Consider the following 24,415-nt stretch of genomic DNA (forward strand, 5'->3'; position numbering starts at 1 on the left):
CAAAATGGTTCTATCAAGCAGTATTTATGTAATGACACCATCCCCTGTGGTATTGAAATGGAAATAAATGTAGCTTTTGCATCATATTTGCCCAGCAATTCTAGAAAATAAGGTGAAATAAAATCACGGCAATCTAAAGCCCATATGATAGATGTTATCACAAATTAAAACCGAACAGGATGGCAGACAGACGGTGGGGTATATTCTCCCACGGCTTTTAGCAGCTTGGATCAAAGCCACCACGGTCTTTCAAATGCCTCACGGTTCGCACTTCAGCCAATTTGAGGATAAGGTGTGAATATGGACAGCTGCCCTCCTGCGGTGATGGCCACTTCTGGGGTTCCGCTAATCCGGTGTCGAATCCATCACAAACTGACAACAGTCTGTGAATGTCTCTCAATGTGGATTTCAGGTATATCATTGATAAAGCCTAACATTTATTCAATCGTTATAAGCCTCCTAGACGTTACTATGAAGTTATTCAGTAGTGGACTTTTATTAGGCGACCTAGGCTACTCTTGTAGCCGTTGGTATGATAACAGAATGTTGAGTATTTGGTTGTTGGATTATAGATTATAGATTATAGCCCATCTTCCCTTAACACTCTTGCAGTCCATTTTACATGAATACATGATGATTTGTTCAATTACAGAAATAATCACATTTATTGGATAATGGTGAATCCTTTAGTGGATTATAAGGTTTTGCTTTCTTAGATAACAGGAAATGTTGGTGGGGACAATAGTGTGTTACGTGTTAGAAGTGGCAGACATCAGAGCAACTTCACTAGGCAGTCCCCCCAGCCGATGAAAGACGCTTTTAATATTCAAAGTGGGTGTCTGTGGTGCGTTGTTGGGAGTAACAATGTTAAGGTCTTTGTCAGATTGTCTAGGACTGTCGCGCAATATATAATTTTACTGTTGCTGAATTTGTTCTGTGCATTAAATGAACAGTTGTGGTTTCTTAGACTGGGAAACGCAATGAAAAGAACAGTGAAAACATTCCGTTACAGCGGTTCAGTTTTTATCCTGTCAATTGTAACTGATCTATACCTGTTGGTGCGGATATCATGAGTTAGAGGTAGCGTTTTTAACCCTCCTCAATATCATCCCTCTAGAAGGTTGCCTACGTGCTGGCCTGCCATAACTGCCATAACTACGGCTATTGCGTGCTTAACCAACGCGCATAAATGCATGCTACAGGGAAGCGCTGCGCTACAACGGTTAATGTTTAATATTGAGTAGTGGTAAAGTTAGAAAGCTGTTTAGTTTAGGTAACACTTCGGTTTGGTTAACGTTAGAAAAAAGATAAATCGTGCCTCTCTCGTGATTCGAACTCGCAGTCACTGGGTTTTCAGCCGGTGGCGTTTAATGATAAACATGAATCCCCTAAACTGTTTTATGCGTTAATTGCGCAGCAAAATGTAGTTTAAGTTATTTTAAAGGATATTTAAATATACTGTTTTAGTTGTTAACAATATCTCAACATTATTAAGTAGATATATTGAATGGTGTTATTAATTTGGGAATTAAGAATGGTAACTACGAAAGGAAAGAAAGTTAGCACAGTATACATTTTCAAAGGGAATGCATAAGAGACATAATTTCGGATTTTCGCGCACAGATGTTCCATGATCAAGTAAAAGCTATGCAAATTCCTTTAGTTTTATTTACGTAAAGAGCTTGGAATGAACCTGAATATATTTAAGCTACCATGGAATTCATGAAAAAAATTAGCAAGACCGTAGTGAATTGAAATACCTTGAGTGGCATGCATATAGTTTATCACCCTACAGGTCGCACTTGCGTGTCACATTTCAAGAAATTAAATGTCAGAATGACAATGGTATATCCATCATATAGAACATGCAACATAATTCACACTGCTTTGTTAAAAAGGCCCAAGGACCCAAGCCTCTCACTTGATACTTAGCCCATTAACCTGTGCTATTAAAATCTTATATTAAACTTAATAATCTATCTTTACAGTTACATTTGCTTATATCAATAATAACTGGAAAACAATGCTACCAACATACAGCTGAAATGTGATTATTGTGGAATTAATGGTTAAAGACAGTTTTAGCGGGCAAACATATAAGCTATCAGTTCAGATCTGTAGCATAAATTGAGTCCAATATGGCGAAAAAATGCTTTTAATGAAATTAACTAAGTCAATGTATGACAAAAAACTCAAAAATGAGATACTGACATGACCAGGCAAACACTTAAAACATTACAATGTTACATATTATATTTATTTTTAAACCTACACACATACAAACGAATGTACACACGATCCTGCATAACTAAGTGTGAGTACTTTCTACACACTTACAATTAACAAATACATATTTACATCTGTATTTACCCTTCCTTCACTGAAGGTAAATAAACAACCTATACCTTGGCAACAAGAGAACATGAACTCATTCAGAGTAAAGATTTCAAATGTTTCGCTCATTAAATACGCTTGAATAGAATCATTATTTGTTCAAATGCATTATATGAATGGCTCTGAAACAAAAAAAGAGCTTATACTTTTGATTACGCTATCTTAGCCTACTCAGCATTGCCAAGTGTAGTCACTGACGATAGTGTCCCATTCCTTATGGTAATACTTCAACTTTTCGCATGCAGCCTAAAATTAATCTGATCTTCAACTACACAAAATAAAACCCAATATACAATAGGCTTAACTATAGGCTATTCCTTTATTACATGAGAGCAGCAGGTCTAATTTGGGGATCTACCATGGTCTCCACATGGACTTGGAATGGGCCACTGTGAGCATGTTCAAAACATCTAGGTTCTCAGTGTCCACAGAGATGTGACTCTGCTCAGAGTCAGTATCGTCCAGATCAGAGCACAAGTCATCGCTGGAGGTGGTAGAGGGGGCAGGGGAGAGGGCTGATGAACTGCCACAAGAGATGCTCCGTTCCCCTGGGAAACCAAATACTGCACATATGCCATCAGTATTGGGCCAAGTGCTATTGTTAGTGGAGCTGTCCGTGTCCATCATGATATCCTGGAGCATCACCTGGAGTCTGTCCTCGTCGTTCAAGGGCATACATTCAAGGAGGTGGTTCAAGAGGTCTGCCGCAATGGTTGCGTCGATTCCCGGGCAGCTGGACACAAAGGTGTGCACTTCATGCATGCATTGGATGTAGCCCGCAGCGAATCGTTCACTTGCCTCTCGGTTCACAGTGTCCACCTCTGACAAAGCAGACATGGAGATACATTTAGGAGACACAATATAAGCCTACACACAATATTACATTACTACTGTAAAAATGTAAACCTATTTTACCTTGTGCTCTGCTTTGAAGTATACACTCCACTCGCTTGACAGTCATTTCCAGCACTTCGGCGTTCTCCGTCTTGGACTGTAACTGTAAATTACACATTGATAAAATGTGAACGCCTGCTTTACTATATAGCGTGAAAAGGCTACATAAATATATGGAAATCTGATACGTTTTTTTAAAAGTTCTACATAACTTACATCAGTGTTCGTAAGAAGAACTCTGAGTTCTTGCAAACTTTCATTGATGCGAGCCCGTCTCTGTTTTTCAACCAATGGTTTTCTGGTCTGGAATAAACAATTGACGGCACATTAAAATTGTATTTTGCAACAAAGGACACTCAGTAAACAACATTTTGCTACATTTCACCCTACCTTTCTGTCCACTTTAATTCCATTGTATTCAACCTCGTCTCTACTCATTCCGTTTTTGTTACTGCGAGTGGGGGCCATGTTGTAGAAGTTTAACCCAGACACTGCCAGGAATTCAGGGCTGATAAATCTACACGTCCGTTAGACTCCGTGAATGGGACAGATGGCCGCCAGCCCTAGTCACAAACAAAGCCGAGCTGTACTTTTGCGCAGACGGGCACTACATTTGTTATGCAGCCTCAAGCGCAACCACAATGCCAGTAGTAGCTTAGGTATTTATAACGCCTCATTTACATGTGAATAGAGCGTCTGACTGCGCAAGCAGGAGGTTGTTGAGCGTAATGCGAATCAGCCAATCGCTAGTCCAGCCTTTTGTTCTCTATGCACCATGGAAGTTGCTGTCCAGAATACTGGACTTGACTAGACCGCAGGAATAATATTTTTCAATTACTGTCCCGGCCCGAAATGCTATTGAATTTTCTTACCCACCATTATAGCCCAGTGATTTTGAGGCAATATGTTTTAAAGATAGAAAGATTTAATTAAAATTAATTAAATTAGGAAATACAAAAAAATAGCCTATCCACAATACATCTAAAGGATTATTTCAAATGTGCACAGTAAAGTTTTGATATTGTAATAATTATTATTACCTTTCAACACTTAAACAATAACAGATTTGTTTTGCAACATTCAGAGACTATTCTCACGTAGAGTAATTTGCCTCTTTTATGTAGTTGAATTTAAGTAAGCCTGTAACTGCACCTAATGCACGTGTTGTCCAACCTTTAGGACAATTTTAAACTAATCTAAGACAATTACATTGATACATTATGCCTCATTTGATTTGGAAAATGTGCAACAGCCCTACTAAATTTGTAAAATTGGCAGTCTTGTGCATGCACCAACTAAAGGGCCAACCGGCCAACATTAACCAAGGACTGATTTACCAGATGGTAGGGTTATAAGAGTGGAAATGCTAACTTTGCAAAGTGAACATTGTAACTAATCTGACCTAGAAATATGACATTATGTGTAGTGCCCTCTCTTTACACAACCCCTGACCCATTTAGGATTTTTTTAAGACATAGGTGCAAAAGAGAATAATTGTTCAGTTTCTATAATATCTTAGGGCGTTGAAGCGATGCTGGAGACAACCACTTCTCCACTGTTTTGGTCGGGTGGCAGGACAAACAAACAATACAAATATGTAGATGCTGTGTATGACAATGACTAAGTGGAAAGTTCAAAACAACACAAACATTTTCAGATTACTACATTAAACAACTCACCCTCATTAATAAAATTGTTGCCAACACTGTCAAGGGTGCTCCTGTGAGCTCAATCAAGGTGTTTTTGGTTATCCATTGTATATGGGCCATGCATTTGTTATTACGTAAGCCTACACACAAAGTCTTAGATCTTTGAGTTCAGCTCATGATAAATGGGGGCAAAAACAAAAGTGTTGCATTTATTATGTTGTCCCATATTGATCGGATAGCATCTAGTAGTTGATGGAGATTTGTGGGATGCACATCCAGGGCACGAAGCTCTCGTTCCACCACATCCCAAAGATGCTCTATTGGGTTGAGATCTGGTGACTGTGGGGGCCATTTTAGTACAGTGAACTTATTGTCATGTTCAAGAAAGCAATTTGAAATGATTTGAGCTTTGTGACATGGTGCATTATCCTGCTGGAAGTAGCCATCAGAGGATGGGTACATGGTGGTCATAAAGGGATGGACATGGTCAGAAACAATGCTCAGGTAGGCCGTGGCATTTAAACGATGCCCAATTGGCACTAAGGGGCCTAAAGTGTGCCAAGAAAACATCCCCCACACCATTACACCACCACCACCAGCCTGCACAGTGGTAACAAGGCATGATGGATCCATGTTCTCATTCTGTTTACGCCAAATTCTGACTCTACCATCTGAATGTCTCAACAGAAATCGAGACTCATCAGACCAGGCAACATTCTTCCAGTCTTCAACTGTCCAATTTTGGTGAGCTCGTGTAAATTGTAGCCTCTTTTTCCGATTTGTAGTGGAGATGAGTGGTACCCGGTGGGGTCTTCTGCTGTTGTAGCCCATCCGCCTCAAGGTTGTGCGTGTTGTGGCTTCACAAATGCTTTGCTGCATACCTCGGTTGTAACGAGTGGTTATTTCAGTCAAAGTTGCTCTTCTATCAGCTTGAATCAGTCGGCCCATTCTCCTCTGACCTCTAGCGTCAACAAGGCATTTTCGCCCACAGGACTGCCGCATACTGGATGTTTTTCCCTTTTCACACCATTCTTTGTAAACCCTAAACAGAATGAGAACATGGATCCATCATGCCTTGTTACCACTGTGCAGGCTGGTGGTGGTGGTGTAATGGTGTGGGGGATGTTTTCTTGGCACACTTTAGGCCCCTTAGTGCCAATTGGGCATTGTTTAAATGCCACGGCCTACCTGAGCATTGTTTCTGACCATGTCCATCCCTTTATGACCACCATGTACCCATCCTCTGATGGCTACTTCCAGCAGGATAATGCACCATGTCACAAAGCTCAAATCATTTCAAATTGCTTTCTTGAACATGACAATAAGTTCACTGTACTAAAATGGCCCCCACAGTCACCAGATCTCAACCCAATAGAGCATCTTTGGGATGTGGTGGAACGAGAGCTTCGTGCCCTGGATGTGCATCCCACAAATCTCCATCAACTGCAAGATGCTATCCGATCAATATGGGACAACATAATAAATGCAACACTTTTGTTTTTGCCCCCATTTATCATGAGCTGAACTCAAAGATCTAAGACGTTCTCTATGTACACACAAGGCCTATTTCTCTCAAATATTATTCACAAATCTGTCTAAATCTGTGTTAGTGAGCACCTCTCCTTTGCAGAGATAATCCATCCACCTAACAGGTGTGCCATATCAAGATGCAGATAAGACAGCATGATTATTGCACAAGTGTGCCTTAGGCTGGCCACAATAAAAGGCCACACTACAATGTGCAGTTTCACCGGAAACCAGTCAGTATCTGGTGTGACCACCATTTGCCTCACACAGTGCAACACATCTCCTTTACATGGAGTTGATCAGGTTGTTGATTGTGTCCTGTGGAATGTTGGTCCACTCCTCTTCAATGGCTTTACGAAGTTGCTGGATATTGGCAGGACCTGGAACACGCTGTCGTATATGTCGATCCAGAGCATCCAAAACATGCTCAATGGGTGACATGTCCGTTGAGTATGCTGGCCATGCAAAAACTGGGATGTTTTCAGCTTCCAGGAATTGTGTACAGATCCTTGCAACTTGGGGCTGTGCATTATCATGCTGGAACATGAGGTGATGGTCGTGGATGAATGGCACAAAAGTGGGCCTCAGGATCTCACCCTCATCTCATCTCTCATCTCTGTGGTTTCAAAATGCCATCAATAAAATGCACCTGTGTTCGTTGTCCATAACACACGCCTGCCCATACCATAACCCCACCGCCACCATGGGCCACTCGATCCACAATGTTGACATCAGCAAACCGCTCACCCACACAACGCCCTACACGCTGTCTGCCATCTGCCCTGTACAGTGAAAAATCTGTGAAGAGAACACCTCTCCAACGTAGCAGACGCCACCAAATGTGAGCGTTTGCCCACTCAAGTCGGTTACGACAACAAACTGCAGTCAGGTCAAGACCCCGATGAGGACGTCGAGCATGCAGATGAGCTTCCCTGAGACGTTTCTGACAGTTTGTGCAGAAATTCTTTGGTCAAGTAAACCGATTGTTGCAGCAGGTGTCTGGGTGGCTGGTCTCAGACGAAATTGGAGTTGAGGATGCTGGATGTGGAGGTCCTGGGCTGGTGTTATTACACGTGGTCTGCGGTTGTGAGGCCGGTTAGATGTACTGCCAAATTATCTGAAACAGCTTTGGTAGAGAAATGAACATTAAATTCACAGGCTACAGCTCTGGTGGACATTCCTGCAGTCAGCATGCCAATTGCTGTGTGATGGAACTGCACAGAGTGGCCTTTTATTGTGGCCGCCTAAGGCACAACATTTTGAACAATATTTGAGAGAAATAGGCCATTTGTGTACTTAGAGAAAGTCTTAGATCTTTGAGTTCAGCTCATCATAAGTGTTGCGTTTATAATATTGTTCAGTGTATATATATATATATATATATATATATATATATATATATATATATATATATATATATATATATATATATTACCAGGTATGTTAACACACTTCTATTTACAGCAACGACCTGGGAGCAACTAAGATGAATGGTTGTTACCATTGGCCAGGTTTTCATTGAAAAGAAAAATTGGTTTTCAAATGAATTACCTGGACAAATAAAATAAAAAACAAGTGTTCACTGTTTTAAGTCTGCCTGTTTTAAGGGACCTTTTCCAAACTGTGGAAAAGTTGCTCTAAATACCATACTGTATGTCCAGAGTGTTAGTGTCAGATGTATGGAACAATTATTGCAGTTTTAAGTACTGAACTTGTAAATATTTTTCAATGACACACATAGGAGCTTTGCAATTTTGTGACAACTTTATTCTACTGCAATTCCTGATTTATCATGGGGCACCAAATACACTAATGTTTTAGAGATAAATCTACATATTTTCCATAACTATGTCATGCTAATGCTATCTGAGTGAAAATTACTAATATAATCAATAATAATATGCAGGTCCAAAGAGTTTTAGCACATGATTATTACACTGGCAAATTCCTGAGATTTGCCAGATTAACTACCAGTTTCAAATTTAACATGCATAATTGTCATCTAATTGAATGACTGACATAACAAAAGAAAACTACTGAGGCAAAGCCACATTTCCAATTGCAGTTGGTGTACTGTACTATTATTCACATATCCGATTTCACGTCATTAAATAGATCACTGGAGTATCATTGTTCAGCTCCAATTCAGGCAAGCGCTAAAAATAAGATGAGGAAGTTAGACCCATATCTGGAGTATTCTTTCAAAATAACAGTCACAGTGTTAATCTAGCCAAAAAAATACAAAATTATTTAACCAGTGAAAAACGATTCTTCAGGTCAAACATTATTATAGTTCAGCCATACCCATTTAAATATCAAATCCAATGTTGAAACAACGCATTAAGGTGAAAAACAACAGTCTAACTAAAGCTAAATATTGATCATGGTGAAATTGACATCGACTCTTATTTTGAAAGTAACAGGAATATGTTTTTTTCGAGTCCCACACAGAGTTGTTCGTCACAGCTACGCTTATCTGAGGTCAGAGAGGAGCTTCGTACGACGGGGGCGAGGGAACAGTGCAACTATATAATCCAAAAGCACTGAATGAGGAAGTCACAGTACTGAAAAAGATAGACACATTACTCAAAGATGGTGAAGATTACTTTCCAGCCGGTCTCGGCGCAGAAACCAGAGAAGGAGGTCGATGGAGACAAAACCCCTAACGAGATAATCATGCCCTATGCACAAGTAAGTACATTCATTATCTTTTGTCTTTGTTCCATTAAATTATTACATGTCATTGCATTGTGGAAAATAAAATAAAAATATTAATCAGATGCCATAATTAAATTAGATTTAGATCAGGGTTTTATTTTTGGAATATCTTTATAGTTAAATCTACTATTCGTCCACGTGACTGTACTGATAACGTTAATTATATAATGTATTCAACATTTCAGCAATTTTAAAGCAGAGTAAAAGTCTAATCTGCGATATAATTAATTGGTACAGCTTTATATTTTGCAACTATTATTGACAGCGCTACACTATTTCAAGCAATGAAAGCTCTAGAAACGATTTCTAAGTAAAAATCGAAACAAACAAGACTGCACAGCCGGATGATATTGACATTACGTCATCTTGTTAGACTTGCTGGGGACACTGCAGATGTAGCCACGAATGGCTGGTTATCTTACCAATTTGCTCAGCTCAGATTTATCGAAAGCTTTCATGAAATACAGCTCATAGATTGGTATGGAAAATGAGTGTTGTTTCGACATCTCATGAGTTCCACTCTTACAATGTAGCCTAAATTGAGATTAAATAATTTATTTCTTATCGTTATGCTACCGATTCCGAGGTGTTTTTCCCCGCCAATCCTGGTGCTACTGCGGAGTAGGGGTATTTTATTTATTTATTTTTTTGAAATGAGGGTGAAATGCATTTGAACAGTACAATGTGACCTACTTTCTTTGTTTCATCCTCCCCGTTCCAGTTAATTGCAACTCACTTTTCATAAATAACATCACAGGTGCGGTATGATAGCAGGAAGCAAGTATTCAGTTGTTATCATCTGTTCTTTCAAATCAAATAAAGAAAAGTCGCACTGCAGAAAGTCATTGGAAAATGCATATGGTTACATAGCTTGTTGGGAGCTACTAAAGGGGTGCCCATACCAGACATGTGTAGAAAACCTCTGCAAAATGTAATCTATATGGCTGCATAATCTGTTATTTGATGACATGCTTGTTGTGTCTTCAGAGAAGTACACCCGACATAGTAATAGCCTTGGCAACACTGCCAATATGCGAGACAGCACTAGTTTGTGTGCCGGTGGCAGAATACATACTGGCTTTGCAGGTAGACCATCAAACTCTGACAGTTTGCGGTGAAGATTTATCATGCAGATAACGCTATTCTCTGTCATTTGATAAGCTGTAACTTGAATTGATCTACGTTTCTAGGCTGAATTCCCAATGGATGTCAGTTTCTAGGCTATTTTGATTAGGCCTTAATTTGATGTTCAGATTAGAAAAGCTATTTCAAGTTAGAATCTAAATCTGATGTAGACCTACATCAGGGTGAATGGTAGTGGAGTTGGGAAACAAGGGATACTTGCGAAGGACGTCATAATCGGAGACGTAACACCAAATTCATATAACGCCTATTAATACCAAATCTGTCTTTAGATTTCTCATCCACGCAATCACTCTGATCTCTCTCTCGCTGGATGTTTGTGTGAAGAAAATCTGTCACAGCTACAAATAAGGCATGTGGAAGCCTGCTCCTAAGAATAGAACTCCCAGACAGCCGTGTCAGCCTCCGTCGCCGTCACTTGGCACACAACGCAATCTGTCTCATCCCTTTTTGATCCTCCCGTAGCGCCTAGCAACCGCGTGTGGGTACGATCACATCGCTAATAGTGACCAGATTGATGGTAGAGCTGAGAGACCGGGGGCGGGATGAGGCATCACCAGCATCTCTAGCCTTCAGCCTACGCCTCAGAGATGTGTCTTCGGACTAACCACTTGGCAATAAAGTGTGGTCTCGCCACAGTTTAAGTCAGCAGATATGCCTCGGGAGGATGTAACACAGGAAAGCGTGGTTATGTGTGAGAAGTTAACTCTCAGTAATGATTCGACTGATATTTTCTCCTGGAATGAATTTAATATGATAGTCCCTTTTTTCCCTTCTTGGGTGAAGCTAAATGCTTAGCTACAACCACCCACACTGGTATTGGGAGTGTATTTATTTATTTATTCAATTTATCTGACATTGACCTGCAGGTCTGATGTGTCTATCTATTGTTTCTTCCCTCAGGAGGAGCTGGTTCTTCCTCTAAGGCCCAAGAAGTCTCACCTAAATGGGCTGTGTTGTCTCACCTTTGGCCTGGTGGTCTTCATGTCAGGACTGGTGCTGGCCTCCATTTATGTCTACCGTTACTACTTTATACCGCAGGTAAGACAAGATGCTACTTCATACAATATACTACATTATAGTTCATTCCTACAGAACGTCTACTACAGAACGTCTATTCACAGACACATATGAAGTCTAGTCTAAGACTAAAAAAACAAGATCATTGGAGTTTTCTATTCAACTTGATTTTTAATCCTAGGCTAGGCTTAGTCTGTGAATCCAGCCCTATACTATTTTATACGACATTACTATTGAACTTCTACTACAATTATTTTCATCTTTATACCACAGGTAAGAAACTACACTACTGTAAACATATTACTGTAGAACTATAGAAGTACTCCATACATCATGCTACTTTAAACAAATATATAATCACTAAGACTATTACTACTAATATAAATATCTATCTCTTTATACTACAGGTAAGACACTATAATAGTATATGATTATTACTGTAGTTCTACTTCCTCAACCATATAACTACTACTTATACTAGTAAATACTACATCTTTTTCTACATGACCTAACAGTTCAAACAGCATTTTACTATATTACTACTATTTTTACTACACTATACTACAACTATTACCACAAATACCTCTACTACATCAGGGGTATACAACTCTTGCCCTACGAGGTCTGGAGCCTGTTGGTTTTCTGTTCTACTCATCATTAATCTCAACCAACTGGTTACCCAAGTCTAAATATGTCCCTGATTGGAGTGCTATTCAAATCACTCTCCAGATTTGAATAGCACTGTACTAAATCATACATCAGACACTGCATTTCAGCATTCAAACAGATTGGTTCTGATTGAAGCAACTATTAATATTCATAAATATTCTCCTGGCCATCCTAACAGTGTTCCCCTTGGCTCCTTCTGTGTGTTCTAGATTCCAGAGGACAGTCTGTTCCACTGCAGGGTTCTTTATGAGGACTCTGTGTATGCCCCCATGCATGGCCGACAGGAGCTAGAGGAGAACGTGGGCATCTACCTGGACGACAACTATGAGCAGATCAGCGTGCCCGTGCCTCACTTCGGAGGGAGCGACCCCGCTGACATTATCCATGACTTCCATAGGGTAAGAGCTGAGATTGTACACATTATATAATACATATAATACATACGTCATTGTATTCTTTCCCTATCCTCAAACAGTGTGGCTGCTATTTTGTGCCCAGACTATGCTTTAGGAAACGGATCAATTACAATATGTTGTCTATATAGCAATGGAAACGTTTTGTGATCTTCTTAACAATGTGAATCTATGGGTTGCAACTTGAAGAGTGCTTCTACATCTGCTTCCATACCTCAGAGTTAGTGGCTCATGTCTTAGTGTCCTTGTAATTCCAGGGTCTGACTGCATACCATGACATTGCACTGGACAAGTGTTACGTGATTGAGCTCAACACCACTCTCGTCATGCCACCACGGAACCTGTGGGAGCTCCTAGTCAATGTCAAGGTGTGTGCAGTTGTGTCATCGGAAACTATAGTTTGACATTATGTTGATACTTGATATTATCCCTATATTGGACAGTTTTATATAGTGGGTTGGTCTCTCTCTTCCCCCTTCCAATAGAAGGGGACATATTTACCCCAAACCTACATCATTCAAGAGGAGATGGTGGTGACGGGCAGGGTGAAGAACATGAGACCCCTGGGCCCCTTCATTCACCGGCTCTGCTACGGCAAAGACACCTACCGTCTCAGGCGTAGACGTGACGCCCGCCAACGTAAGTACCACACACACACTGACTTGTTCACTTTTGCACTTGTACATTTCACTCACACCCACGTATATCCTTGTCAACAGGAGATGCTAGGTCATCTGTGCTGGATGGTTGGTTAGGCTGTAACAGAGTAGAAAAGAGCGGAGATGCGTATTTCACAGCAGTCACTGAGTCAGGAGAGAATCCGTGGGTGGGCTGGCTCGCTGTGTGCTCAAAAGAAACACTGGGTGTCAGAGGTTTTCATCACACAGGAAATGGAGGTGGTCTCTAATAATCAGATCTGTATCGGAGCTTCCTGTAGGTGTTCAGTCCGCCTGTGATCACGCATGTGCCTGGGCTGTTAACAGGAGCTAGACTCCCACAGAACGCGTCTTTGGTGAATTCTCCACACAAAACTCTGGTTTGATTAACATGTCAGAGCCGCGTGAATACGTGTGAGTCAGTTCTAACACCACGCAGGTCCAGTGATTGAGGAACCAGCTTTGGGTAGGAAGCAATGCGTGGTAGGGATGTTCTTCGTTGGGCCATTGTGATTGGCCAGTTGTAGAACCAAAGCACCGACGTAACATGCACCCTATATGGACAGGCAATTTCGTTGATCCAAGTCGATGCTAGAAATGGTAGTCACGGTAACAGTTAGTGAGATAGGCAGTGGGATTTCCTTTGGCTGTTGCTGAGCTAAAAAAAAGCTGTCTAGTTTTTAGAGGATTTCTCTGTGTCGAAAAAGTTATGTTGATATGTTATAAACTCAAAAAATTTGATTGGGCTGTACAGCTCTAACCAGCAAAAGCACTATATATAGCCTAAACCCAATGCACCATAGATGCATGGATATCATATATAATTATTGCTCCATGGAACATGACACATCTTTAGGTCCAGCAAAGTTTACATTGAGAATTACAGAACATCACAATTTTTTTTTGGACTAAACACGTTTTTTACTGTGTTTTAGTATCAAAAAATGCATAGGTTGCATAGGTAAATTGTGCAACACTAACACAGATTCTCTAATATTTCCTTCCACCACCAGGCATCGACAAGCGTGAGGCAAGGAATTGCCACAGCATCCGTCACTTCGAGAACACCTTTGTTGTCGAGACAGTGATATGCGACAGGATCTAACTCCAAAAGAGGGAGATGGATAGAGTTCTGACCCTACACCACCAAGCCAACTTTGAAACCATACCTCGCGCATCCCGTAGGCTTTATATTGCACTTTAAAGAAAGCATGTGTTCGTCCAATAGTTTTTTATTTTGTATCTTATTGTATCCTAACCTGAATAATTTCTTACCTGCTCCCATGTTATTTCATGATTTATATTCAGGGTTTTTTTGTAGCTTTTTTGTAGCTTGTGATTTCATGTTGTTGCACATGTTTTTTGATTTTATATTTATTGATCTGAGGCTGACGCCTGCATAATTAGATGATGTGTCTTAGGTTTTTACTAGTTTGGCATGTTTGTCCTTTCTGTATTTTGCTCTTGTTGTCTATGCTCTGTTGTAACCTTGTAGAGTGTCTAACAGTGAGAAAGGAGAATTGGCTGTTACGATTTTGCTTACGCTGTACATACGTGTTTTTCTGTTTGTCTTTTGGGTTTAACCAAAGTGAACCTAATAATGTGTCTTGTCTTGTTTGGATGTCCAGAAATGCCTCAACATACCTCATATATATATATATATATATATATATATTCAATGTTTTTTTCAACTGTAATATAAATCATAAATTGTGTATATGTACTTTCATTCCTAAGCAATATTTACTGTATATGGATTTTTCTTGTTTTTCATATTCAAATGTGCATTGATTTTTTTTTTACTCTAAACTTGTTTTGTGATTGATAAATTATCTGGTTATGGTTTCTCCCGCTGTTGTATCTTCCACTCGTTGACTCTCACATGGGTTTAGACTGTATAGAGTAGCATTTGATGGGCCAACAGAACCAAAACTCTTATCAATAAACGCTATGTTGAGTCGTGAGGGTGTTACTTAGGCATATTTACAGAGATATCTGACACAGGTTTATAGATGACGTTCCCTGAATCCCCAATCTGGTTTTGCTGTTTTTGTTTGGCTTGACAAAGACATAGAATTGAGCAAAACAGCATAAACAGATAGGGGATTCAGGCTTTAGAAGATGTGGAGTTGGACTAAGATTCTAAGATTCGACGTTCCTAACTCTTCCCTGTCATGGTAGTGGGATGCGCCTCTTTTGCAAATGTAGTCCTTGTAGCCAGCTGTGTTATTTCTACTATCCTGACTCTCGTTTATGCTTGCCTGTCACCTTCTCAACCTTTTTTATCTGTATAATATAGAGCAATCTGGTTGTAGTTTTGAAGAGACCTACTGTATGATACCACTTCATGATTTCTCCCCCTCTCTTCTGACTTGCCAAGCTGTACAGTCATTCATCTTGAAAAGATTGTCCTTCTACCTAATTAATAAATAAAACTATACTCATTTACCTTTGCATTGTCATTTTGTTGTGTGTGTTTCTGTTTTTTGATATGGACAAGAATAGTAAAAATCTGATATAAAATGTTTCTAGTCCTCAAGAAAATGCTATTTATGGCTCAAAATTTAGCTTTAGAATCACAGTTACAATTACGGTTCAGAGTTGGTTTAAGGTTAAAGTTAGTGTCAGGATAAGTGGTAATGTTAGGGAAAACATGATTTTGAAAGGGAATAACTGTTCCAGGCCTCACAAGTATAGAACAACAAAACTATGCAAGTACAGTATGTGTTTCAGAGAAACAGAATTCAACTCAAATTAATACATGGGTAACAACACTACAATGTTTTCCATATTCATGACATAATACACCATTACTGTACCTTGTACAGCCTGGAATTCAGCTCAGTAATCAAAGAACATCTTTTTCACATCAATTATAACTACATCTGGTATATTAAGAATCTAGGACACTGGATTAAGTTACACCTGTCCCTGTTGTCAAACACACCAAGAAAATACCTTTTAAAAGGAAAGCACTTCCTATCAAATTAAGGAAGCATTTCTATTTGCCTTCTTGTAAAAAGACAGGCATAGGATGCACAAATATATAAAGTCTAAGAATCAAATAACATTCACCATGATAATACAACCTCCAAGGCCATGAATAATAAGAAAAAGGCATCACTAAACATGTTGTCCCCTACTTAAGCTATTGCATATAAGCCTTTATGTAGTAACTGCAAAAAGAGTTGTGCTGTCCAGTGGACTATGCTAAAACAATGTTCTATAAGGGGCAATGACAAATATGGTTTGAAAAAAGGTAATATTTATAATCATAAAAATAAGCACTTTTTATGTTCTCTTGAGCGCTATTTATTTTCATTCAGATTTTGTCATAAAATACATTATTACTCTAAATGTTTTTTACAGCATTGTTTCATTTTCCACCTGAAGATGTCACGATCCCTCCCCTGTGATATTGTGTGTGGATACCTGTTCCCCTTTCTGTCTGTGCCTCTGTTATGGTCGTCCTGGCAACCTATTAGGGGGCGTGGCGTCTACTCCGTGGTGTTGCCGGTGCCAGCTGATTCCCCTTGATGATCACGCACCTGTTCCCTATTCCACCACTCACCGGCAGCATTTTAGCGGTGCTTTGACGTCTCGTTCCCGCCGGATCGTTAGTCGTATCTCGTACGTCCTGCTCAGTAAGAAGTCCTGCCTGGTCCCACTTACCTGTTTGTTTCATATTCTGACTCTCCCTGTTCTCCGCTCCGTCACAGGATTCCGCATCTCCATTCACCTGCCTGGACTCTGCCTCGACGACCGGTTCATCTGCTGCATCCTGACTCACCTTCTCATTCCTGACTACCTGGACTCCTGGAATCACCTTCACTCCATCTCCCCTGCGTGCACTCTGTCCATTCTCCATTAACTCTCTCTAATAAATCACTCTTCACTATCTCTACTTGTCCTTGTCTGCTTTTGGGTTCCGCCTAGGCCCTGACAGTACGATCCGGCCAGACATGAACCCAGCGGGCTTGGACGCCGTTCGACAGGCCGTCTCCTCCCAGGGCACTATGCTGGGCCAGCACAGCACTGCCCTTCAGGAGATAATGTCCGGACTGCAATCTCTTTCGGTCAGCGTTTCTGCCATCCAGGACCAGCTTCGTTCTCCGACCGTACCGTCCGTCCCTGCTCCAGTGCCCGCGCCTGCAGTTTCGGCTCCTCCGCCCTTACCTGATCCAGAACCACGGGTTCCTGCGCCAGAGAGGTACGATGGGAACCCGGGACACTGCCGTTCCTTTCTACTTCAATGTGATCTTGTGTTTGAACAACAGGTACGCACGTACGCCACGGACAAGGCCAGGATCGCCTTCTTGATCGGGTTGCTGCGGGGAGACGCCTTGGAGTGGGCCACCGCTATTTGGGAACGACAGAGCCCGACCACACAGTCCTACGCTGCCTTCACGGCTGAAATGAGGAAGGTATTCGACCATCCGGTACGGGGTAAGGACGCGTCTAAACGACTGCTCACTTTACACCAAGGCGCACGCAGCGTAGCAGCATACGCCATCGAATTCCGGACCCTGGCGGAGGAGAGTGGCTGGAATGAGGAATCGCTGCAAGCTGTTTTTCTTAACGGGCTGTGCGAACAACTTAAGGATGACCTGATTTCTTACCCTGAGCCCACAGGTCTGGACGAGACCATATCCCTCGCCATTCGAGTGGACAACCGGGGTCGAGAGCGCAGGAGAGAGAGATGGCGGGGTGCCCATTCTGCCCAGTCGACAACACGTACTCTGTTCCCTGTAGGAGGGGTAGAACAACCCGACCAGTCGTTCACTCGAGGCGCTAACGGGGTGACGCAACTGTCTGACCCAGAACCCATGCAAGTCGGGCGGTACCACCTAGACGAGGAGGAACAACGTCGAAGGAGGGACAGCAACAGCTGCCTCTATTGTGGTCGTCCAGGTCACTACCTTGCCGCCTGTCCCCAGCGTTCGGCAAACCGGAGGGCTCGCTAGCCGTGGGGAGGAGACCAGCGAGCCCCCCAACAACCACTGACCTCCCTCGTTTCTGTCCCCGCCCTCAATTGCATGCCACTCTCACTGTGTTAGGTCAGTCCGTCCAGTGCCAAGCGCTTATCGATTCCGGTGCAGATGACAGCTTTCTAGACGCTGCGCTAGTGGAGCAGCTGGGTATATCCACTATACCATTGCAGGAGGCCATAGAAGCAACCACTCTGGACGGCAGGTTGCTAGCGCGCGTCACCCACCGGACCTGCCCTGTTCGTCTGCTACTGTCAGGTAATCATTCAGAGGAGATCAGTTTGTTCGTCATCGACTCACCCCGTATTCCTTTGGTTTTGGGCCACACCTGGCTGGTCAGGCACAGTCCCACCATTGACTGGGGGACGGGCCAGATCACAACCTGGAGTGCACCGTGTTATGCCCGTTGTCTGCAGTCCGCCTGTCCCCCATGTGCACGCGGACAGGGGAACACCACGCCACCTCCCGACCTGTCCCTCGTTCCTTCCGATTACCATGACTTAGGGGAGGTGTTCAGCAAGCAACGAGCGCTCTCCCTGCCTCCTCATAGGCCCTACGACTGCGCGATCGAGCTGTTGCCAGGCGTCACCTATCCCAGTGGACGGCTCTACAGCCTTTCCAAACTAGAACGCCAGGCTATGGAAACGTACATCAAGGACTCCCTGGCTGCTGGGATCATCCGTCCTTCTTCCTCTCCCCTGGGTGCCGGTTTCTTCTTTGTGGGCAAGAAGGATGGATCACTCCGGCCCTGTATAGATTATCGCGGCTTAAACAACATCACGGTGAGGAATAAATACCCCCTGCCCCTCATGGACACAGCCTTCGACGCACTCCAGGGTTCTGCCGTGTTCACTAAGCTCGATCTCCGCAACGCCTATCACCTGGTGAGGGTAAGAGAGGGTGACGAATGGCTGACGGGATTCAACACCCCCCTTGGCCACTTTGAGTATTTGGTAATGCCGTTCGGGCTCACCAACGCCCCCGCTGTCTTCCAATGCCTGGTTAATGACGTACTTCGGGACATGATCGGTCGCTTCGTGTTTGTTTATCTTGATGACATCCTGATCTTTTCCAAGACACAGGCCGAACACGTACAGCACGTCCGACAGGTCCTCCGCCGATTGCTGGAGAACAGGTTATACTGCAAGGCGGAGAAATGCGAGTTCCACACCAACACAGTCTCCTTTCTGGGCTACGTAATCGCCAAGGGGCAGGTGAGAATGGACCCAAAAAAGGTCAGTGCGGTGCTTGAATGGGCGAGACCAGACACCAGGAAACAGCTGCAGAGGTTCCTGGGGTTCGCCAATTTCTATAGGCGTTTTCTCCGTGATTTCAGTAGTGTTGCTTCTCCGTTAACCGCTCTCACCTCCAGTGCCAGAACATTCACGTGGACCCCCGAGGCGGAGGGGGCGTTCCAGGACCTCAAGAGGCGGTTCACGTCCGCTCCCATTCTCTCCCAGCCGGATCCGTCCCTGCAGTTTGTGGTGGAGGTGGACGCGTCGGACGTGGGTGTAGGAGCGGTCCTGTCCCAACGGTCTGCAGAGGATGCCAAGCTGCATCCTTGCGTCTTCCTCTCACGCCGTTAGTCCCCCGCCGAGGCCAATTATGACGTCGGTAACCGGGAATTCCTCGCAGTCAAGATTGCCTTGGAGGAGTGGCGGCACTGGCTGGAGGGAGCGGAGCTGCCTTTTGTGGTATGGACAGACCACAAGAACCTGGAATACATCAGGACTGCCAAGCGTCTCAATCCCCGACAAGCCAGGTGGGCTCTGTTTTTTGGGCGATTTAACTTCTCTCTCCCCTACAGACCGGGTTCCCGCAATGCCAAGCCTGATGCGTTGTCACGTGCGTTCCTTAAGGGGCCCGATACAGAAACTCCACCGGACACCATCGTGCCTAGGACATGCGTCGTCGGCGCAGTGTTGTGGAGAGTCGAGGAGGACGTCAAGGCTGCCCTTCGGTCTGACCCAGGCCCAGGTAACGGGCCACCCGGCCGCCTTTTTGTTCCAGATGCCCTGCAACCAGCGGTGCTACAATGGGCACACGCCTCCGCTCTCACGTGCCATCCCGGCACAGCTCGTACCATGGCTTTCCTCAGGAGGCGGTTCTGGTGGCCTGCCATGGGTAAGGACACCAAGACCTATGTGTAAGCCTGCCCCGTCTGTTCCCAGAACAAAGGTACCACTCAACCCAGCGCAGGTCTCCTGCGTCCCTTGCCCGTTCCACGTCGGCCCTGGTCCCACCTGGCTTTGGATTTCATCACCGGTCTGCCCCCTTCTGATGGGAACATGGTCATCCTGACAGTGGTGGATCGTTTCAGTAAATTTTCACATTTCCTTCCTCTGCCTAAGCTCCCCTCTGCCAAGGAGACGGCTGATCTCCTTGTCAGGGACGTGTCCCAGGAGAAGGACCTGTCTGTACCCTCCGTCCAGGCACACATCCGCCGTTGCCACCGGACCTGGCACCGCGCCCGAGCCGCCCTGCTTCGTGCCTCTGGCCAATACCAGCGCCAGGCCAACCGCCGCCGCACTTCTGCCCCGACCTACGCCGTTGGGGACAAAGTGTGGTTGGCCACGAAGAACCTGCCGCTACGGGCCGAGTCGAGAAAACTGTCCCCTAAGTTCATCGGACCGTTTGTCATTGACAAGGTAATCAACCCTGTGGTGGTCCGGTTGAAGCTGCCCCGGTTCCTCCGTGTCCATCCGGCGTTCCAAGTCTCCTGTGTCAAACCTGTCTTCCTCAGCCCCCTTCTTCCTCCTCCTCCTCGCCCGCCCCCTCCTCGGGTCGTCGACGGGACTCCGGCCTACACTGTGCGCCGGATCATGGCCTCCCGGCGTAGAGGGCGTGGCTTCCAGTTTCTTGTCGACTGGGAGGGTTACGGTCCCGAGGAGCGGTGCTGGATCCCCCGACGCCTTGTCCTGGATCCTGCTCTGCTTCGCGACTTCTTCTGTCGCCATCCCGGCGCTCCAGGTGGTCCGCCTGGGGGCGTCCGTCGGCGGGGGGGTGCTGTCACGATCCCTCCCCTGTGATATTGTGTGTGGATACCTGTTCCCCTTTCTGTCTGTGCCTCTGTTATGGTCGTCCTGGCAACCTATTAGGGGGCGTGGCGTCTACTCCGTGGTGTTGCCGGTGCCAGCTGATTCCCCTTGATGATCACGCACTTGTTCCCTATTCCACCACTCACCGGCAGCATTTAAGCGGTGCTTTGACGTCTCGTTCCCGCCGGATCGTTAGTCGTATCTCGTACGTCCTGCTCAGTAAGAAGTCCTGCCTGGTCCCACTTACCTGTTTGTTTCATATTCTGACTCTCCCTGTCACAGGATTCCGCATCTCCATTCACCTGCCTGGACTCTGCCTCGACGACCGGTTCATCTGCTGCATCCTGACCCACCTTCTCATTCCTGACTACCTGGACTCCTGGAATCACCTTCACTCCATCTCCCCTGCGTGCACTCTGTCCATTCTCCATTAACTCTCTCTAATAAATCACTCTTCACGATCTCTACTTGTCCTTGTCTGCTTTTGGGTTCCGCCTAGGCCCTGACAGAAGAAAGTAATTCGGTGCGACCATGATTATTTTTTACTTTTTTAAATTATTATTTCAAAGAAAGTGGAATGAAATATAAATATATTCACATTTACTCAATACTCAACATTAAATAAATGCAAATTGTAGTATAATAAATATATTTTAAGAATAACAAAAAGACAACAAAAACAAATATAAGTAATCTAATTATAAAAAACAAAACACCATAATAGCATAGAAATCTGCAGAGTAACTATATTTGCAGCAAACCTTATTGAACTTGTTACTAGAGGATTGTAACAAAAGGGGAGTGTCTAATTGATCTTTCCACCCTCCTCTTCCTCATAGGTACAGTTACAAATATACTATGAATAACAATATTGGAAAAGTTGCTCCTGTTCCTGAGTTTTTCCAGAACTATGGAGCTAGAGCCATGTGATAAAACAAAACAAATTATTTTAAAAGGTTAGAATGAGTGGAAACTTAAAACAGAGTGTCAATGTAAAACTATTACTCTTTCACTGCTCACATGAACAGTATGATGCAATTTGTAGTCACATAGAATAGTTCAACTACGTGTCATAACTCAGGAAAAAATTACAATTTGCTGTCCTTCAAAACTAGTCCACAGTCAGGAACGTCACTAGAAAATCATGGATGGGGGGGCTAAACCTCGTTTTCTAGGGTCTGGGTATATTCCCCAAAACATATTTTCCTCATGTATCTTTAGAGTTAACAACGGGTGTAAAATCTATCACAATAAGGTTATTTTTGTCAGGGTTTGCTAAAAGTATACCTGTCTCATAGTTTGTGTTAGACACTGATCTAATATAACTTACATTCTAAATATAGAAATTAAAGTCCACTCTGTCTTCATCAATCCAACAAAAAAAGTCACAAAAACGGCTGTACTTTGTAGCCAAAATACTTTAGTCAACTATAGTTCAGTAAATTAACATGGACATACAGTATATTCAGTTTCTAAGCGAGAATTATCTGAATCATTCTGAATCCTTTCAAAAACCGATTAAGTCATTAGCCCATTCAAATTGTTATCACAATTAAAAAAAGAAACATTTAACAACCGGATCGCCCTTTCTCTCAAAATAATACGTTGCCTTACGTTAACTTCAAACACAAACAAACATGAATCTGTGAAATACGCAGTTTTGCAACTGTGTTCCTGATGGTTATTAGTGACATACAAATGTGAGCTAGCATGTAATTATTGGGACCCCCTATAATCGGCCAACGTGCCCAATTATTGGCCACCTTATTATTTAGTTGAATTACGTTATAATTTATTTTTATTTGTATTATAAATGACTTAATCTTCTCTGATCAAAGTGTCTACTAGAAATGTGTAGCTAGCTTTCTTGCCTACCGGTGAAGAAAAAAAAACGGATCACTTTGATATTACACGACCTCTGGTCTGTCACGCAAGTCGAATTTCACGAACTGCAACTTGTTCACGAAGGTGAACTTTTTTTCACCTCCATACATTCCTATAAAAAATGGCGGTGAGCTAACTGAAAGGTTATATTGATTACCGCTGCTTTCCAATGCATTTACATTTTGAATTTGAGAGGATTTACTTCGACCAATAGAAACGTTAGCTACTTTTTACAGAAGACAGCTGGCTTCAGATGAGCGAGTAACGTTCAAAGCATCAAACTCAACCGAACATTCTGCCAAATGAACACGATTCTATACAATTTCTATACAATGTGTAATAAGTTTATATGTGATGGAAAGATTGACGAAAAAAGAAATCACTGATATATTGATTTATTGGGGAGGGTAATTAATTAATATTTTAGCGACATCCCTAGTCCATACTTACGGAGGGTGATGAATCACATATCAACTAATTAATCCTAAAACAAAGTATTTATTTGCATTCATTTTCAATCAATTTGGTTTTCATGTCAATATTGTTTTGCTGTATATTTTTTTGATCACAATACCTTTTGTTTTATGTTTTGCTTTCAATATCAATTATCTTGTTTGCAATACTAATACTTTTGTTTGTCCTTATTGAAACTAAAGTAGCTTCACACCCGTTCAAACATCAAATAATATAACAACTACAGAAGAATCAGGCTGTAGGTTAGGGCGATCTCCTCACCTTCTCTGGAGTGATTCCTTTTGTATCGTCCCTCTCTGTTGGGGCAGAGGTGTCAAACCGGTTCCACGGAGGGCCGAGTGTCTGCAGGTTTTTGCTCTCTCCTTGTACTTGATTGATTAATTAGGTCACTAATTGGTTAGTTTCTACCCTCACCTGGTTGTGTAGGTCTGAACTGGGAACCAATTTATAGGAAAAACCAAAAACCTGCAGACACTCAGCCCTCTGTGGAACCGGTTTGACACCCCTGCTGCAGGGAGTAGCAGGTGTTCGCCGTTAAGCTGCTGGTGCTTCCTCAGGCCACCCACAGGTGGTGCCACCAGACCGGAACAGGGTGGCCTTCCACCTCCAGGCCCCTTAGGCCAGTATGGTAATTCAAATCATATATTGTAGATTCATTACATAAAGTAAAACATTTCAAGCCTTTTTTGTTTAAAATACAATACAGAAATGTTGACCTGACAAGAGCTCTAATCAGCTAATTAACTCCCTGAGCCTTCAGTACACACAACCACAATCATGGGGAAGACTGCTGACTTGACAGTTATCCAGAAGACACTCATTGACACCATCCACGAGGAGGGTAAAGCCATAGAAGGTCATTGCTGAAAGTGCTGTATCAAAGCATATTCATGGTAAGTTGACTGGAAGGGAAAAGTACGGTAGGAAAAGGTGCACAAGCAACTGGGA

At 43.0% G+C, this 24,415-nt stretch overlaps 2 protein-coding genes and 1 long non-coding RNA gene across 3 annotated transcripts; 2 read left to right on the forward strand and 1 right to left on the reverse strand.

Annotated features, from left to right (window-relative positions):
- Positions 1-2,139: 2,139 nt before the first annotated feature.
- Positions 2,140-3,982, reverse strand: hes6 (hes family bHLH transcription factor 6). The gene is made up of 4 exons (XM_010884040.3): positions 3,679-3,982; positions 3,505-3,591; positions 3,310-3,391; positions 2,140-3,215 (listed from the first exon to the last, which is right to left on the reverse strand). The coding sequence occupies exons 1-4, from the start codon at positions 3,754-3,756 to the stop codon at positions 2,749-2,751; spliced, it is 714 nt and encodes a 237-aa protein (XP_010882342.1). The 5' UTR covers positions 3,757-3,982; the 3' UTR covers positions 2,140-2,748.
- A 4,955-nt stretch (positions 3,983-8,937) lies between these two features.
- Positions 8,938-15,531, forward strand: itm2cb (integral membrane protein 2Cb). The gene is made up of 6 exons (XM_010884050.3): positions 8,938-9,155; positions 11,229-11,366; positions 12,224-12,412; positions 12,685-12,795; positions 12,913-13,066; positions 14,097-15,531. The coding sequence occupies exons 1-6, from the start codon at positions 9,057-9,059 to the stop codon at positions 14,186-14,188; spliced, it is 783 nt and encodes a 260-aa protein (XP_010882352.1). The 5' UTR covers positions 8,938-9,056; the 3' UTR covers positions 14,189-15,531.
- A 5,559-nt stretch (positions 15,532-21,090) lies between these two features.
- Positions 21,091-21,572, forward strand: LOC114838815. The gene is made up of 2 exons (XR_004575635.1): positions 21,091-21,314; positions 21,392-21,572. It is a non-coding gene; the product is annotated as an uncharacterized LOC114838815 (long non-coding RNA).
- Positions 21,573-24,415: the final 2,843 nt, after the last annotated feature.

This window comes from Esox lucius, chromosome 3 (genome assembly GCF_011004845.1).
Source record: "Esox lucius isolate fEsoLuc1 chromosome 3, fEsoLuc1.pri, whole genome shotgun sequence".
In the NCBI taxonomy this organism is placed as follows: Eukaryota; Metazoa; Chordata; class Actinopteri; order Esociformes; family Esocidae; genus Esox; species Esox lucius.